This window comes from Leptidea sinapis, chromosome 5 (assembly GCF_905404315.1).
Source record: "Leptidea sinapis chromosome 5, ilLepSina1.1, whole genome shotgun sequence".
Taxonomy (NCBI): Eukaryota; Metazoa; Arthropoda; class Insecta; order Lepidoptera; family Pieridae; genus Leptidea; species Leptidea sinapis.
The window spans coordinates 7,225,138-7,244,764 of record NC_066269.1 but is presented as its reverse complement, the minus strand read 5'-3'; the positions used below and the strand labels follow the sequence as shown (position 1 = coordinate 7,244,764).

At 35.6% G+C, this 19,627-nt stretch overlaps 1 protein-coding gene across 2 annotated transcripts in view; it reads left to right on the top strand.

The window, feature by feature from the left end:
- LOC126964485 (uncharacterized) overlaps window positions 1-19,627 on the top strand; it is a 56,165-nt gene that overhangs the window by 34,283 nt on the left and 2,255 nt on the right. The window contains exons 5-15 of one of the 2 annotated variants that reach the window (XM_050807633.1): window positions 1,290-1,510; window positions 4,152-4,254; window positions 9,291-9,418; window positions 10,655-10,942; window positions 11,854-12,015; window positions 13,162-13,290; window positions 14,723-15,207; window positions 15,326-15,509; window positions 15,618-15,813; window positions 15,880-16,646; window positions 17,701-17,893. In XM_050807633.1, the coding sequence (XP_050663590.1) occupies window positions 1,290-1,510; window positions 4,152-4,254; window positions 9,291-9,418; window positions 10,655-10,942; window positions 11,854-12,015; window positions 13,162-13,290; window positions 14,723-15,207; window positions 15,326-15,509; window positions 15,618-15,813; window positions 15,880-16,646; window positions 17,701-17,893 (2,856 nt within the window). Of the gene's footprint in view, window positions 1-1,289; window positions 1,511-4,151; window positions 4,255-9,290; window positions 9,419-10,654; window positions 10,943-11,853; window positions 12,016-13,161; window positions 13,291-14,722; window positions 15,212-15,325; window positions 15,510-15,617; window positions 15,814-15,879; window positions 16,647-17,700; window positions 17,894-19,627 lie in introns of those variants that run through there. The other variant, XM_050807634.1, reaches the window with a different exon arrangement.

Below are 19,627 nucleotides of genomic sequence, written 5' to 3'. Positions count from 1 at the left end.
TCTGGGATCTTGTTGTAAAAGCATATACATCGCCCCACAAAAGACTTCAAGACTACAAAGAGTAGTAGGCATCATAAGTTTATGTCTGTTCCTGGTGTTAACATTATGGTTATGACAGTTTTTGGCAAATTCACTTATGTGCCTATGAACATACATTACATTATCAAGAATATATTGAGAAGCAACAGTCAAGATGTTAATATCTTTGAATTTTGCTCTCAATTATTCTTTAGGACCTAGGTTATAAATAGCGCGAATAGCCCTCTTCTGCAGCACAAATATTGTATTTATATCGGCAGCGTTGCCCCTTAGCAATATACCATTGTATCGCATTTCCAGATTGTTTCATAATATATTTTTACATGTGTGTAAACCTGCTAGATTATTGCGAAACTGAAGTGGCAGTGGGCAGGGTCACACAGTTCGACGGATAGATGGCCGTTATGGCAGTAAAGTCCTTGAATGGCGACCGCGAACCGGAAGACGTAGTGTTGGTATACCCCTCACAATGGATGGACCGACAATCTAGTCAAGATCGCCAGAGTAGGTTGGATGAGGGTAGCACAGGACCGATCGTCGTGGAAATGTTTGGTGAGGCCTCTTACGAGCAGTGGACCGGCTAAATTAATGATTATGATGAAGGCTTTAAAATCTATGCCCCGTTTCTTGATTATTGTTTCCTTTTGGGTTATTATTAACACAATCATCCTGTTTTTGTAAGATCGTTATTTTTAAGAGTATCTTCAAAACTTACCATAGAAATGCCAAGTGATGACTACCAAATGGTTTATTTTTAATCATAGCTCTATTTGATCCCATGACACAGTCTCTGACTTGTGTGGCGATTCAATGACATTCACAACGTAGTCAAAAATTATACATAGAAAGTTGTAAAATAAAATTTATTGAAATAGGCGTTACTTTGCGGAAATCCATAATTATACAAATGATTTAAGTTCTCTTTAGTGTTAATTCCGCCAATATTTGTTTTTGTCAAAAAAAATCTGGCACGAGTGAGACTCGTGCCAGATTTTGGCGAGACAGCACGTCCTGAGGATACCTCGTGTAAAGGCGAAACACGTGTCGAATTGTTTTATAAACAAATATTGGCGGAATTAACACTAAAGAGAACTTAAATCATTTGTATACTTGTAAAATATTTAAACATTTTGCAATTCAATGAAAATGCATAATAAGTAAAGAGATCGATTGAAATAAATTATTCATATTCTTATCGAATATTCCATAAGATTTTGGTTTTATGCCTCATAATTTGTATTAATTTACAGGTGCTTATCCAATCCTTGAGTATCCGCGTCTACTAATAGATGTATCTGGAGTTACTGCGCTTAAAGGGTACTTGATAGACCAGAACCTAGGAATCGGAGCTGGCAATACCCTCACAGAGTTGGAAGAGATCTTCACAAATGTTTGCAAAAGGGAATACTTCAGTTATCTCAGAATTCTTTACAATCACTTACAACTGGTCGCTCATATTCCTGTCAAAAATGTAAGTGTAACACATAACTTAAATTAACACAGTCACAAGTAAATCACAACAAGTTTTAAATTATTCAAAAATTTTTTTTTTCAAATCCAGTCCAAAAATGTTCATTATTTCTTGTAAGAATTGCAATAGTATCTAATACAAAATAAATGAGAAAATTCAGCTAATAATCGTAGATTATATAATAATAATTAATAATTGAAAGGTTTATTTAGTTCAAAAAGTTTACAGAGATCTTATAACTCATAACAATTTCGACATAAAAGAACCAAAATGGTGTCTAAACAGCATTATGTTGGGAATTTTACTTCTTCTCATCTGGTATTCTCTAGAGACCGAGACACAGACTTCGAGAATTGAATATTTATTAATTAAAATTCATGTATACATCTAGATATTCCTATTTTAGAAATATAGATTTCAGAGGAATTATATTTCGAAGTTTATTTATATTATTCAGAAGCACATTTGAAATAGTATAAATTATTCAACACTCTCTTTCAATTGATAATCTATACATATGAATAAAATTGGAGTCTCTGTTCGTAATAGTTAAATAACCGTTTTTTACTACATGTATATGAATACATACATGTAGTAACACAATTTTTGTCATACAATGGCTTGACCGATTTTGACGGGAGTTTTATTGGCAGGTAGCTGATGTAATAAGAATACGTTTATTTAAACAAAAATCTTTAATTTTTGAAAAATAATGTAATGTTCCACTTTTTTTTTTATGGAATAGGAGGACAAACGAGCGTACGGGTCACCTGGTGTTAAGTGATCACCGCCGCCCACACTCTCCTGCAACACCAGAGGAATCACAAGAGCGTTGCCGGCCTTTGAGGAAGGTGTACGCGCTATTCTTGAAGGTACCCATGTCGTATCGTCCCGGAAACACCGCACAAGGAAGCTCATCCCACAGCTTCGTGGTACGAGGAAGAAAGCTCCTTGAAAACCGCACTGTGGAGGACCGCCACACATCCAGATGGTGGGGATGATATCGTAACTTGTGGCGTGTCGTGTGAAGGTGAAATTCGGCGGCAGGAATCAGGTTGAACAGCTCTTCGGGACACTCCCCGTGATAAATGCGGTAGAAGACACACAATGAAGCGACATCTCTACGCAACGCCAAGTGATCCAGCCGTTCACAGAGCGCTAGGTCCCCGACAATTCGAGCTGCTCTGCGTTGCACGCGGTCAAATGGATCGAGCTGATACTAGGGTGCGCCAGACCAGAGATGACAGCAATACTCCATGTGAGGCCGGACCTGCGCTTTGTAGAGCGCTAGAATGTGGGCCGGCTTGAAGTATTGCCGTGCTCTATTTATGACCACGGAATTGGCAATCGCTCGAGATTTCGAGATCAAGTATTCCGATACTAGGCGAGACTTTAAGGGAAGTGTTCTCGAAGAGCGGTGATACGGCAAATGGGGTTTTTTTTAATGGTAAACGCGCAAACTTGAGTCTTCCGGGGGTTAAATTGGACAAGGTTCAACTTACCCCATTCCGCGACCTTCTCGAGAGAGGACTCGATAGAAGACACAAGTTTCTCCCGGCACTGGTCGACGTTTTCCCGAGAGAGACCTGCATGGCCCGTGTATACGGTACCACCAGTGCTGTCGTCTGCATAGCGAGTCAATGATATGTTGGCGGTGTCCAACATATCATTGATATGCAGAAGAAACAGCGTGGGAGATAGCACACAGCCTTGGGGCACTCCAGCGTTCACGGGCTTGGGATTCGAGCAATAACCGTCGACAACGACCTGTATGCTGCGCCCAGTGAGGAAGCTGTAGGTCCACTTGCATAAACTCTCGGGAAGCCCAAATGATAGAAGTCTTGCGAGGAGCGCCTTGTGCCATACACGATCAAAGGCCTTCGCTATATCCAGGCTAACTGCCAGGCCTTCCCCTTGCTTTCAATAGCCGCCGCCCATCTATGTGTTAGGTATGCCAGAAGATCGCCAGACGACCGACCATGGCGAAAGCCGTACTGCCGGTCGTTGATCAACTGGTGACCCTCAAGGTATACCAAGAGCTGGCGGTTAATTATGATCTCCATGACTTTGGAGAGCAGGGAGGTAATAGCAATAGGCCTGTAGTTTGCCGGATCCGAACTGTCTCCTTTTTTTTGGATCGGATGGACAAGGGCTGACTTCCATGATTCATGGACTACGCCTTTTGAATAAGAGTGCCGGAATAAACGCGTTAGCACCGGCGTCAACTCAGGGGCACACGTTCTAAGCACGATTGGAGAAATGCCATCCAGCCTGCTCGACTTCCTGACGTCCAACGAAGACAGAGCTCGCCTAACAGTTTTCTGTCGGAACTGTACTTCAGGCATGGAGCTCTGACACCGCGGGATGGTCAGCGGTGTTTTTCCGTTGTCGTCAAGAGTGCAATGTCCAAGAAACGGTTTTACTCTAAAAATAATTTATATGACAAAACAACGTTTACCGGGTCAGCTAGACCTAAATAAATTTGACAAAATTTGACAAAATGTATTTACTGTAAACAGAAACACAAGAAAACTAGTTCGTATGTTTGTCTAAGTCAAAATACTTACATTTTTATACTGTTTTAATTTATGCACTTCAGGAAAATTTCACCCGATTTATATTTCGATGCCATATTTTTCAGATTGGAACTATTGCTGGCAATCTAATGACAAAGCACCGGCACAATGATTTTAAATCTGATATATTTCTTCTATTGGAGACAGTCGGTGCCAATGTAACGATTCGTGAGTAAAACTATCAAGACTATATAACTGATGAAGCCTTATTTTAAGGAACTAATTCTAATTTTAGTATCAATGGTTTAAAAAAAATACGTCGACATTTTGTCTTTTGAAAATTTATTTATTTATTTATTATTTATATATACTAATCTTATAGCTATTTATAACACTTATGACATCTACTTCTGTAAAAAAAGCCATTTACTAGTTTTCACATATTTAACATCCTAAGTAATTAGTTTAAAAAAATACCAGACAAAATAAATTTTTTAAAGACTATTTTTCAAAGATATACAGGTGTCCCAAAGTTATGGGACATGGAGGGAAAGTACCTTAAATATCGAAGATAGGCTATTTTACTGAAAGGAGACTTTATGTTATTTTTAAAAGTTAGTAATTCTGCATTCAAGATTTTCTAAAAATTACTTGCCTCGTCTGGGAATCGAACCGACTTAAATGTAAAAAAAAACACCCCTACTCTTATGATGCCAATCGAAAGAATGGCCAAAAACTAATAACTCTTCTTAAGTAACATAGTATTTTAAAAGAAAGTAGACAATTAAGTGGGTATTTTTTGTAAATTAATTAATTAAATGCTCAAAATGTGATCTCTCTTGTCTTACGCAAAACGCCATTCTTTTAATGAGTCCGCTGCCTGTTGATTTTCTTATCATTTTATGGTGAATACTCGATATGATATGGCACAATTCTGTTTGTAACTTGCCCACGTTCTCGTATCGCTTTTTGTATAGCATATCTTTCACATAGCCCCAAAAGAAGAAATCTAATGGTATAAGGTCCGGGGATCTGGCCGGCCATCTAATCGGTCCATTCGTACCAATCCAAGTAGGAAAACATTCATTTTACGTTCTTTTAAAATACTATGTTACTTAAGAAGAGTTATTAGTTTTTGGCCATTCTTTCGATTGGTATCATAAAAGTAGGGGTGTTTTTTTTACATTTAAGTCGGTTCGATTCCCAGACGAGGCAAGTAATTTTTAGAAAATCTTTGAATGCAGAATTACTATCTTTTAAAAATAACATAAAGTCTTCTTTCAGTAAATTAGCCTATCTTCGATATTTAAGGTACTTTCCCTTCATGTCCCATAACTTTGGGACACCCTGTATAAGAAAAACATATTTCACGTGATTCAAGATATACCAATAAGTTTACATTTATAAAATATAATCAGAATTAATAATAACAAAATGAAAGTTACAATTAATTTAAATGAAAAATACTATAATACTCTGGGGAGAAAGTAGAATCTGGTTATACTAATTAGTAGCTTAATTGCTAAGGTTTAGTTTATAACGTGATAATTTCGGGGTAAACTTTTAAAAGTTCATATTTTTGTGGCCCTCTAGGTCTTGTACAACACACAGAAAGTTCAAAAAAATAAGTATAGAACTTTACTATAGTTGCTATTTTGATAACTTTAGGGAGTTTTTAGGCTAGGAACCTGATAATCTTAAAAAATTAGCAATACTCATTTAATTACGCAAAATGGTGGCTACTTTTGACGCAAATTTAATGATGCGAAACAACTATTTATCTTTTTAATAATGGATTCTGGACTCGGAAAGTAAAGTGATGTTTTAGTAAGGCAATTATTTTGTCGATTCCATATCAATCAAGGAGAAATAACATCTTTTGCTTTATCTGGAATGGGTTATTATTTTTGGTGGGCTTGGTACCCTGACATCAGTTGGTATAATCATAATCTTAACCAAAATTGGCGTTAAAGAAAATGGCGCCTTCATTTGAAAATACCTTTATATCTCATACACATAACGACTTAACAATTCGTGAAATATATTTTTTAGTATTTTTGCTGTATTCCTTGTATTTTTGTTTCTTTTTAAGTGGTGTACAAGGCCTAGTTTCTAGAATTTCTTCTTTTCACTTGTTCACTGTCTTGGTTAATAATTTGGGGTCGTCTGGGGTTAGTCAAGGGCGTCTAACTAACAATTTTTCATTACATGCTACTGCTTCGACATCTGTAGTCAAATTGACTGTAGACTTTGATTTGAAAAGTTTATTCAAAATCGCCGATTTCACAAACTGGATTTGGTTTTTGATACAACTAGTAACCTTTAGAGGCTTACTTTCAAAAGCTTGTACCTACCGTATTTTGACGACGACCCATACAGCGCAGTGGCATAATATCATGAATATGGATATTTTTTATGATGTAATTCACATTAAATATATCGTTATCATGCATGCCTAGATGTACTATGTACCTGCGCCTAGTTTGGGGCAAGATAATTTTTGTAAGAGAGGATCAGTTCAAATTGAAATATTTTTATGCATAATAGGATATGATATCACTTATTGAAACAAAAAACTACCACCCATTCCAAAAAGTATGCCTGAGACCTGAGAAGAAAGGGTGCGACAAACTCAGCGGGCTTTTTTTTTCATATAAAATATGGTAACAAAGTAACATCATACAATTAAACTTATTATTTAATAGCCTGAAGGCTGTCGCTCCATTGGTATATATGGCAAGTCAACAGAAGATGAAGTGACTCTTCTCATAGAAGTTGTTGCCGCCCATTTAGACGAAGGAAAGTCCTGTGTCGGAGTTTTTCTAGATTTATCGAAAGCCCTTGATACATTTTCAATTCCCATCCTACTGCGAAAACTCGCTATTTGACTGATATAAGCCAATGTCTTAAAGTTGGTGATCCTTCGGCGTACCACAGGGCAGCATTTTAAGTCCTACCCTGTTTTTATTATATATTAATGACATAATGTTTATCACATTACAAAATGCTGAGATCCTGTGTTACGCTGATGACACAGCTATTGTTTTCCACAGACTCTCTTGGGATACCGTTTACGACTATATCGAGCAAGGTATGTCATTGGTATCATACTAGCTGAAACAAAATATTCTAACTTTAAATTCTTCTAAAACTAGATTTCAATGCTTTTATAAGACTTCTGCTTCATCACCAAGTCAACAACAGAATCTTAAAATTCACAGTACAAACTGTACTAGACGTCCAGCTCAAAAATGCACTTGTGACCACATAAAAAGAGTTAACGCAATGAGATATCTTGGAATAGTCGTAGACGAATCATTAAGTTGCAGAGATCACGTTGCTGCTGTCTTAATTCATTTACGAAAATTATTATACACCATTAAATTGCTTCGAGAGTCCGCCGAGTTTTCATTATTAAAAAACATCTATTTAGCCCTCGGACAATCAATCATAAATTACTGCATTCTAGCCTGGGGAGGTACAAATTCCACCAACCTCATAAAATTGGAAATAGCGCAAAGAGCTGTGTTAAAAGGCGCTTTGGGGAAACCGATTAGATACCCAACGAATTATTTGTATAGCGACGCTCAGGTACTCAGCGCGGCGTTCGAAAGCTTTGCCTGATAAGAGTGGCGATGCGTGTCCACAAAACAGCTCTGAACTCAAAAGAGTACAATACATTGCTTAAAAACCGAGTTTACAAATTGCCTGTTACTACTGTCAAAACTGCATTAGCATGTCACTTTCCAACATTTTTGTACCCCCGGATTTATAATAAACTGGTCCAGCTATGTAAATTTAAAGAACACTCCATCTTCAAGGCTAAAGAGCTTCTATCAAAATATTTAATACAACTATCCTATATGGAAACTGAGAATCTTCTTAAGGTACAATCCTAAAAAATAAACACATACACATACACACACTTTCACCAACATATACACACAATTAATACTTGTATAGTTATTACTTTTAGTTTATTTCTTAATATGATTAGTTAAATTTTCGTAATCAGCTTGTTGTCACTAGCCGCTTGTATACTTTATTTTCTGTTAATTCTACTATTTCCCCCACGAGACAGGCAACGCCTAGTGTGGGGGTCTGTATAAAATGTTAATTTGTACATGAAAAGTGCAAAATAAATGATTTTGTATTTAGTTTGTAAGATTCTCGAGCAAATGTTTATTAATTAATACTTTCATGTGCCTAAATACAAAGATTTTTAACTCTGAAAATGACGAATTCCCCTACAATCCATCCATTCCCTATTTCAACCCCTCTTCTTTCCTTAAATTTTTTCGCAATTAAAGGTAGCCTATGTCCTTTTCCAAGCTATTAGCTAGTCTATCTCTGTATTACATTTCTTCAAAATCGGTTCAGTGATTTAGGCGTGAAAGCGTAACAAACGAATTTACATTCATATTTATAAAATTAGAAGGGATAAATAAATACTTTTGTAAAAGAATCAAGAGGTGACACTGTAATTTTTTTTTTAAATTTGGAATTTGACATTTTGGTTAATTATTAGGAGAGGCCGGGGTCCAGACGTAGAACGGAATCATGCTCATTCACAAAAACTGTATCGGTGGCAAATTCTTAATGATATTACATCACCGGTGACGATGACTACGTAATATTAATTGAGTCGCATACTCAACGTTATTGATTCACATAAGAAATAATTTTAAAAAATCTCGACCCCACTCGTTTTGAAACCCGAAAATCATAATATAAATCTATTGAAGATACATAATTATCTTAGGTAATTTATACGTCTAGATAGAGTCTCTTGCTGTTAGACAACCGATAAAAACAGGCCAGGTTTACTTAAGTGTGTTGTGACAATATATGTCCTACACTCTCGATTTGTTACTTTGTGATAGTGTGCGTGTATTGCTCAAAATAGAGGTTAACACTGTAATGTTCATCGTTTGCTCATGATTGAAACAACTAATCTTTACTATGTAGCACTACACCCGGACACGTCCACACGCAACCAACAGCCGATTAGAACAGGCCTTCCGCTGTACTGTGCATTCCTTATATAGTACTCAACGTCACACGATTAACGTCACTGTCGATGTCGTGACAGTGACAATGATAGTTAACACATACTCTGTTAAGACTAGATGTCAGTACACTACAAACACTAAACATTTTTTTTTCGACGTTTTCTTAGGTACCATAGTCTGTCTAGACGTATAAATGATCTAAGATAATTATAACGCACTATGTACTAATATAAATCTTGTTAAAATTTTAAGTTAATGAAAGAGGACTTCCGTACAGAGTGAATATGAGACAATTTCTAAAGGAGAATATGAGAGGGAAGATCCTCCTGAACATATTGCTACCTCCTTTCAACGAACAATATAAATTGGTCACATTTAAGGTAAATTGTGTTAAATTACTTTTCCCGACATTTTTATATGTTTTTTTTTAATGAAAATACGGGATGAGACGAGCAGGACTGACTATGGTTATTGATACGCCCTGTCCATTATAATGCAGTGCAGCTTAGGATTCTTGAAAAAGCCCAAAAATTCTGAGCGGCACTACAATTGCGCTCGTCACCTTCAGACATAAGATGTTAAGTATCATTTTCCCAATCATTTCACTAGCTACGGCGCCCTTCAGATCGAAACACAGTAATGCTTACACATTACTGGTTCACTATAGAAATAGGCGCCGTTGTGGTACCCATAATCTAGCCGGCATCCTGTGTGAAGGAGCCTCTCACTAACAACTAAATAGGGACGTTTGAATGTAAATGTCCTGAAATGTAATTATGACTAAACTAACTACCAAATGGCTTCAGCTGTCAAAAATGACTTCATCATTCTTGCATTCAAGTAAAACAGAGGTCGCTGGATTGTTTTCTGTCTGATCTATACTTCTGGCAAAGATCTCTGACACCACGGGATTGTCGGCGGTGTCTTTTCATTGTTTTTTTCAGTTCGAGGCAGAAAAAGTGCTCAAGGAGTGTGCCGGGATCCTGTGCAAAGGAGCCTCCCTCGAGGCGAGACAAGATGCCGGATAGATTTTGAGGACCAAAACGGCGCCTATTTCTGCCGTGAAGCAGTAATGTGTAAACATTATTGTGTATTGGTTTTAAGGGCGCCGGAGCTAGTGAAATTACTGGGCAAATGAGACTTGACATCTTATGTCTCAAGGTGACGAGTGCAATTGTAGTGCCACTCAGAGTTTTTGGGGTTTTGAAGAATCCTGAGGGGTACTGAATTGTAATGGGTAGGGTGTATTAATTACCCTCACATGAACTTCCTGCTCGTCTCGTCGCTTACTATCATAAAAAAATTAACGAAAAAAGATCGCCCTGGGTTGTCTGTGCTGCGCAACCCAGGACTAGAATCCCCGATGAAGGCACCCAAGTCTGCGATTTCAACGGAGAGAATCTGTGCAAGCACATGGCAGATTGTGACCTTAACTCAGTCTATGAGACGATTCGTCTCTGCTTAACCAACATAGGACATATATTCACACGTATAGCTGGGGACGTGTTCGAAGTTCGCTACTCTAAATTTGCTAAGACACGAGGCAAAACATTATGCTTACGTTTATACCCGGGATATATTAAACTAGTTGTGAAGAAAAAGCGGTTTCTTTTCAGATAATGCCCCGTTCTCAAAACGCCCACGCAATAGTTCACGCCGGTTTCCTATACAAAATCGACAGGAACCTGACTGTGGAATCATGTCGCATCGTATTCAGCGGTCTCTCTCCACCGCTGACGAGGGCGAGCAAGACGGAACGATTCTTGGTCGGCCAGCGGCTGTTTACCAATGAAACATTGCAAGGAGCGCTCGGTGTACTCAACGATGAGATCGTCGTGACAGACCATCTGCCCGAAATGTCTGCGGCCTACAGGCGGCAACTCGCTCTGGGACTCTTTTACAAAGTAAGTTCATCGATTGCTTAATATTTTGTGTAAAAGCTTACAAATATGTCCATATCCATCACATCAAATTAATGAACAATGCTTAATTAACACACCTATCCTAATTTTGTAATTTAGGTAACTAATTTGGCTTTCTTTAATATTAAACAGTTCTGTTTTAATAATATTTCTGTTGAAATTGTCATTGTTTTCCAAGTTTTCAATAATATTAATTACTATAAATTTCTAAACAATTTGTTATGTTTTCAAATGATAATCCTCACTTCTGGGATTAACTACACAAATACAATTTAAAAACAACATTTATAAACGATGCGGGACGCAAACCCGCGACCACTCGCGTTCCGACGCTGTTCCAACCGTTTGAGTGACGTATCATTGATAAATCTTGTATGCTTTGTTCAACTCTCAAGTTGTGGCTTCATCTACAGGATCTAGTATACAGTTGAAAACAAGTCAATTTACTAATATGCTTGTGTAACGCATCGTTCATAAATTTTGTTTTTAAATTTAATTTGTGAAAATAGTAATTTGACAACCCACCCGAGTGTTTAGTAACTCCTACTGAGCTTGAAGTACCGGGTTCGAATCCCAGTATGTGCAAAGACTTATAGTATGGATGTTTATTTGTATTTCTGTATTTTTAGTAAGTATATTGTATTGGAGCAAGACAATTTGTTTAAATGTGTGTCAATATTATATGAAAAAATGATGTCTGCCAGTTTAGTAAAATATGATGCTGTTAATTGTATTTATCACGTTAAATAGAAAAATGAGTGGAGAACCTTTATTTTACTAAAAAGCATCAAAAGTGCCATAGCTCTTTAAGTTGTATGCATGAGGTATCTAAGCGGAACATCAAAATATATACAAAAAGGATTTCAATCGAATAAATAAGTCTCCATTTTCAGGGTTTGCTATCGTTGTGTCCGCCGAACATATTGGGAGCTCGATACAAATCAGGTGCTATTAGATTAAGAGAGGATCGGTCCGGCTCTGATGGACGACAGATATTCGATACGAACCCAGCGCTGTGGCCTCTCAACAAACCATCACCTAAAAGTGATGGATTGGTAAGCTGTTAACAAAATATCACGTCAATTTTACGTCACATAATTCTTTTCAAAAGTGTTTGTTGTATACGAATGGTTAAACTTTGTCGTTTATGAATGGAACACAATATCATTCATATGATCATCACCACGACTGGCTCGGCGGGGTAGGTACTCCGACCAACCTAAATTTTTGATACATTTTCGATTGTTTTGGCTTGAATCTCTTCTTAAACTTCAATTGGTAATGGTTCCGCACAGAAAATAAACCAATGGGCTCAAATCACACCTCCGAGGTCCTTTTCAAAATAGTTAAAAACTACCCATTCGAAAAAGTAAAGTAATGTTTTAATATTTCCCAATTTTGTTCGAACATATTATAGTGCAAATGTCAAACATAAAACTAAGTTCTTGTAAAAAAATGAAAGACATTCTACCATTCAAAGTCAAAGTAATCTGTACTTCAAATTTAAAACACTAGATGACCCTATTGTTACTAATATAACAGTGAGAATATAACCTGTGTTATTTTATACCTACCTAATATTAATTTTGAATCATATTTTTGAACGATAATTACCCACACATTTTGCTAGATACTAATTACTAAATTTCTACATATAAATAACTTTGATTTGAAAGTAGCCTCCATTCAATGGCTTATTTTTTAGTTATAAATCCAATGTCCTGATGTTTGTTTCCAGTGAACACCTAAACTATGGAATGGATTTTAATGGGGATTTCTTCATGGAATGCAGTTTAGACCAACTGGGGATATAGGATAGTTTTTATATCGATTTGGGACCCATAATTATTTTTATTTCCAATATTTGTTTTGTATAAATATTTTCTGATAGAGATTTTACTGACGCACGGTTAACAGGGAGCATATTTTACGAAATAATTCCAGATATTATGAAATATAATTGACAAATTCATAAAACACAATATTTTATTTATTATGTACAAAACAATGTCTGTCGGGTCAGCTAATAAAATATATTTTACTTGTCGTATTAAAAAGAATCGGCGAAAATGTAAAACAATATATTTTTGCATATTACAATTTTACAAATGAAAGAAATATAGATTATTAATATAAATACATAAAGTGTTTATTACTCTCTTCAACAAGACGTACTCAAATATATTATTGTCTATTTGCAGATTCAATGTGCCGGTGAGGCGACATACACAGAAGACATTCCATCACTGCCGAACGAAGTGTTTGCAGCATTTGTACTCGCAGATATTCCCTTGGGAACTATTGATAGAATAGATTCAAGTACAGCATTAGTAAGTACTTTAATATTGTATTTAACCATGTCCAACGGAGCAGAAAAGATTGAGATTTCACTATTTTTCTTAAATGAAAATACGTGACGAGACGAGTAGGACGTTCAACTGATGGTAATTCATACGTCCTGCCTATTACAATGTAGTTCCGCTTACGATTATTGAAAAACCCAAAAATTCTGAGCGGCACTACAATTGCGCTCGTCACCTTGAGACATAAGATGTCAAGTCTCATTTGCCCAGTAATTTCACTAGCTACGGCGCCGTTCAGACCGAAACATAGTAATGCTTACACATTACTGCTTCAAGGCAGAAATAGGTGCCGTTGTGGTACCCATAATCTAGCCGACATCCGATGTAAAGGAGTCCCTTTGTGTCGGCTTCGTCGGAGGCTTCCCACTATATTTCATTACTCAGTGTTTTATGTCCCTAATCTAAAAAATGCGAAAGCAGCTCTTCTTCAGACTCAATTTTGATGAAGCTTGGTACAAAAATAGACTAGACTTTGTGAAAGAATTTAAGCTCTTTTTGCAATGAAAAGCTATGATTGGGTTGAAGTAGAGGATGATAGTATGGCAGATCGTCATTATCGAAAATAAAACCATAAAACTTTGTATTTGGGTGCTTGATAAGAAGTCAATAAATATATGTTTATAAAGTTTAGACTTACATGGTGATGAATAAGTAGATGAAAGTTGGTATGGAAGTCGAAACAAAACTGTCAATGTTTTTTTAGTGATTTCCCTCACTTCTGAGATGAGATACACAACCTGAGAGTTGAACAAGATAAACCAAACTTCGCTCCATGCGTCACTCGGATGGTTGGCTAAGTTGGTAAGAGCACTCCTCTCAAGAGAGACGCAGGTTCAGTCCCGCATCGTCTATGAATTTTGGTAGAAATTCAATTCGTAAAACTGCATATGCTAACTATACATGTATTTATCACAAACTTGATGATGAGTAAAAGGTGTTGCAGTAGCTTCCTCTCGTATAGCTGCTACGCCATTTAGTCGGGGACGAATAGTACACTAGGTTTATTGCCATTGAACTTCTCATGAGGAAATAATAGTTTGTATCATGTAAGCAAATTAGTTAGCGCGGAATATGGTTAAACGATGTCCCAAAACAGAGCAAAGATATATTTAAGATAGTTTCAAAATGACTTTAGTTTTAGTAACATCTGTCAATATTATTTTATAACAATGGACATCAAGCATCCAAAGCTTTTTACTATAGCAAAATAATTTATAATGCTAATCACACTATTTATAAATTAAGTTGTTAGTTTATTTTACTTTTATTTGTAAAATTTACTTTTGTAGTCACTTTAATGCTTCAGAATATTATTATTTAGGTTGACAATGATTTAAGGGAAATAATAAGAAAAGGAGACTAAAATAAATTAAAGAAATAAACTAAGACTTTGTTGCAGGCAGAGCCCGGAGTTTTAGCATTTTATTCAGCAAAAGATATACCAGGTGAAAATAGCTATACACCGGCTGGTTCTACATTCTACCAAGCAGATGAAGAGGTTTTATGTGAAAAAGAGGTGAAATATATGAACCAGCCTATAGGAATTATAGTAGCTCAAAACCAACACATTGCTGACAGAGCTGCAACTTTAGTTAAAGTATTATATAAAAATATAAGGAAACCAGTAGTGGATATTAAAATTGCCAAAAATGATCCAAAAAGATCAACATTGTTCATGAATTTCAAACCAACTAGAACGGGGTCAGATGTGACAAAGGTAATAAAAGGAGAATCTACGATATACGGGCAGTATCACTTTACTATGGAGACGTTGGCTTGCGTGTCGCATCCAATTGAAGAAGGCATCAAAGTGTATTCTACAACTCAGTGGATAGATGTAGTACAGAGAATGGTAGCAAAAGTATTAAAAATTGAACAAAACAGGTAAGTTTCTGATACAATTAGCTAAACTCAAAAAATTTCTAGATAACGAATCTGGATTTGTAAAATGAATTTAAACTTATATATACTCATTTGAAATTAATTACAATTGTTCTTTTAGAATCGATGTTCAAGTCAGACGGCTTGGTGGAGCTTACGGTATAAAAATATCAAGAGGGACTCAGGTAGCCACAGCATGTGCTTTGGTCACATTTAAACTTAACAGACCTTGCAGATTTATACAAAGCTTAAAAAATAACATGCGAGCTGTAGGTAAAAGGTTACCATGTTCGACAAATGTTGAAGTAAGCGGAAAATATTTTTATGTTTTCATTGAAATAATTAATTTTGTGTTAATTTATTACATTAATTATAACTATTGATTTAATAATTAACATTCGAATTTTTTTAAGTTGGGTGTTAACCAGAGAGGGGAAATTCAATTCTTAAAATATGAACTGTATTCAGACAATGGCTATATTATTGATGAACCTCTAACCGCTCTGGGACTTGATTCTTATTATAATTGCTATGATAAAAGTACTTGGGACTATACAGTTCTGAATTCTATAACTGATACAGCGTCAAATACATGGTGCAGATCTCCAGGTAAATTTTCTTTTTACTTTTGTTCAGAGATTCAATGGATATAATTAACTGATCAACTTCTTGTAGCAACCTTGGAATGTATTGCAATGATTGAAATTATTATGGAAAGAATTTCTTATGAGGCTAATATAGATCCATTTGAAGTTCGTATAGCTAATTTAGACAATATACAGCATAGAGACATCTTAGAACTTGTACAAACAATAAAAACGAACTCGAACTATGAAATGCGAAAAAAGGAAATAGAGAAATTTAATGTAGAAAATAGATGGAAGAAGAGAGGTCTTAGGTGCTCTTTTTTGAGATGGACTCCAGTTGGAAATCAATATTTCGATATAAATCTTGCTGTTTATTTTGGTGACGGCTCTGTTATTATCACACATGCAGGAATCGAAATGGGCCAAGGTGTAAATACAAAAGCAGTACAAATTTGTGCATATCTGTTAAAAATACCTGTTGAAAAAATTCAAATAAAACCCAATGAGACTACAAGTGCGCCGAATAGTTTTGTGTCAGGAGGCAGTGTTACATCACAAAACGTTGCGATTGGTGTCCGTAAATGTTGTGAAGAGTTACTTAGAAGATTGGAGCCTATTAAACAGAAACTGAATAATCCAACTTGGGCGCAGCTCATTCGAAGTGCTTATGATGCTCAGATCGACCTACAAGTTCATGGATTCACAAATATAGCTGATACTCAAGAGTATAACATATATGGAGTGACGTTAGCTGAAGTAGAAATAGATGTCCTAACTGGAGAGTGGAACATAAACAGGGTTGATTTGATTGAAGATGTTGGACAAAGTGTTAACCCTGAAATTGATATTGGCCAAGTAAGTTTCTTCTTATATTAGATTTGCAAATTATTATTGTTTCAGATAGACAAAAAAATGGAATAACTAAGTACTAACTCATTATTTATTCTGAATTATAAAATTTCGTATACCTTTCAATATATTAATAAGGAGACTCAAATTTTGTACTTATAATCTTAAATTAAAGTTGTATTTAATTTTACTCACAACTGCCTGTAATACTATCATTTGTATTATATAGCAATAAAATTAATATCTACTGAAAGTACTGAATAAAACTACAAGACTAGGTTGTAATTTTTTTCATTTTGCACGCAAAATATGAAGTTTTGTAATGTATTAAGACTTGCAAAATATTGTCGCTGTCTAGGGCAAAGAATGCTCTTAATCATCAAGTGGCTCATCAGCTCGTACAGTATTTACAGTACTTATACTCTATGATAAGAAACATATGCCCGTGCTTCTCCAGAACGTGATAGAATATGAGAATTCCAGGCCCAAAGATGTTGTAAGCGGCGACAATTGTTTTTTCTCTCTCACAAAAAACTGGCATGAAGTAGCGACGTACCACCGCTGTGTTTCACATAGGTTAGTGTCGAAAGTCAACAGTAATCTTTTGACAAAGTTACGTGCCAAAACTTGGGTCACCTTACCAAATACGTAAAAGGCATGGACAACGCTTTTTTGAGTTTAGTGCACTGAAAAGTGTCTTGAAATTAAGTAGCATAAATGATCTGAAAGTGCCCCTATATCGTTCGAAAAAGTACCTCGAAAAAGAAAACTAAGTATCACAGGGTGGTTTCTTTTTTTTAAAGCTTTCGCATGGTGCCTTCATCTAAACTTTCCATGAACGAGATTTTGAAGATTTGAGATTTTTCACCTTTAATTTTCCTTGCCAAGAAGATATATTTTAGGAAACTACAAAACTATGGCACTACACCAATTTACGGATCCTGATGAGAAGATAATTTTATTATATAGACGGTGTGAACAGAACAGGCTAGGCAACAAAATAATGCTGGTATAGACAAACTATAGATTTTACGGTGATTTCAACAGCGAATAATTTTAGATTGAAGGTGCATTTGTGATGGGAGCAGGCTATTGGACAACTGAGGAGCTGGTGTATCATCCAGAGACTGGGGAACTCCTTACCGACAGAACGTGGGAGTACTGGGTCCCACAAGCGCGAGACATCCCTCAGGACTTCAGGATATATTTCAGGAAGAAATCCTACACCAACAATCTTATATTCGGAGCGAAAGGTAAGAATCCTGGTAATCTTTTTGTTAAATGCGTCGGCGACACTTAGAGGTAGAACCGTTGAATTTCACTACGGTGCCTCGCTTCCATCCTACCATTGTGTTTTCAATTCATATCTATAGATATCGCACACACTTTTTCGTCAATAGCGGCGAACTTAATATTGGTGTTTGAATCATCTAATTTGATAAATAATTTGCAAATTATCGCTTTCCGACTAAAAAAAACTTTTAAGAATTTTTTTTACGTTTTTTTTTATTCAACTATCTAAATTACCCTAAACGACTATTCTACACAAATAATAAAATGCTAAAATGAAAAACTGTATATTATTTTTTTTTAAAGAAAACTCGCTTCCGTAATCAACACGGAAGACAAAAAGTATTTTAACGAATGTCTGTCTGTATGTCCGGGCTAAACGAAGAGTCTACTAAATTGATTTCTTATTTTGCATGAATAAATAATAAGAAATCAGGACTGCTTTATAGGTTTATAAATATATTCCACTAATAATACTAACGTAGTTTATAAGAAATATTGTTACTAATACATTTACTAATATATATGGAGATCTCTCTGAATTAAATAAATAAATAGCATGTACGTGGACTACGCCACGGACAGCAGCTACCCCCAAATTTTGATTCCCTTGAGAATGTTGAAATATACGTTTCTACGGATAACGTATGTTTGGAAGTATATCTTTTTCTATCGGTATCTTTTTACATTAACAGAATGAGCCGCCCCACGACCCAGTCACCAGCCCTTGAAGAATAACCTTTATACCTGTTACTGCCTATAACTCTTTTCCACTAAAACAAAAAAACAACCAGGTGATATATCACAATATAAATAAAATGATAGAGGTTTTGCATTTGTTATATAAAAGCTATTGGATATATTTATATAATTAAGTATTCTAAGTTTTATTCCTTAGACAATTGGCAATTATGTAGAAAAAAATTAATACCTGCGGGCCTACCATGAACTCTTATTGCGATTCAATTGACAACCTATAATGAACTGCTTTGCTATTTCGTACCACGACGTGATTAGAGCAATCTAATTTAGGTTGTCGTCAAATCAACTGATTAAATCGTAATGATGTCAAAAATGATATCAAATGAACCGCAAACTGATTTAGTTCGTTCATTCATTCGTACCATGAGGTGTTATTTCAACCTAAACTGGATAGCTTATTTGTCAAAGTGACCGATTCGAAAAAAGTTGCTACTTCCTTAGAGGAAAGTGAATCGTGTTGTTAATAACTTTTAAAAAATACTGAAAACATAGAAAAGAAAAATTTTATTGATTAAAGTTGAGATGAGAATACTTTATTGGACTTTTTTGTAAAACAAAATACTGAAAATAAATACCAAAAATGAAAATACTAAAGACGAGGCAGTAAGGGCCCGGGCTATAGCCTGTTCGCAAGAACGCATTAAAAAAAAGTACTCTGTGGTCCTGTCAAATCAAACATCAATGGAGGTGCGTTCATAACTCGTTATTTTTACGAAAACACATAAGCACACATTTAATTTGTAATTCAAAGAACTATATTTATTTATATAATATAAATTATTAAATTAAAAATAAATTATATTTAATAAGTAAAAAAAGCGCTTAGTGGTTTATAATTTGATGCAATTGCGCAATTTTAAAATGTATGTAGTCATTCAGTTTGGGTGCCTAAACTGAACTGCATCGGATTCGCATCGCTTATTTAAAGTTGATGG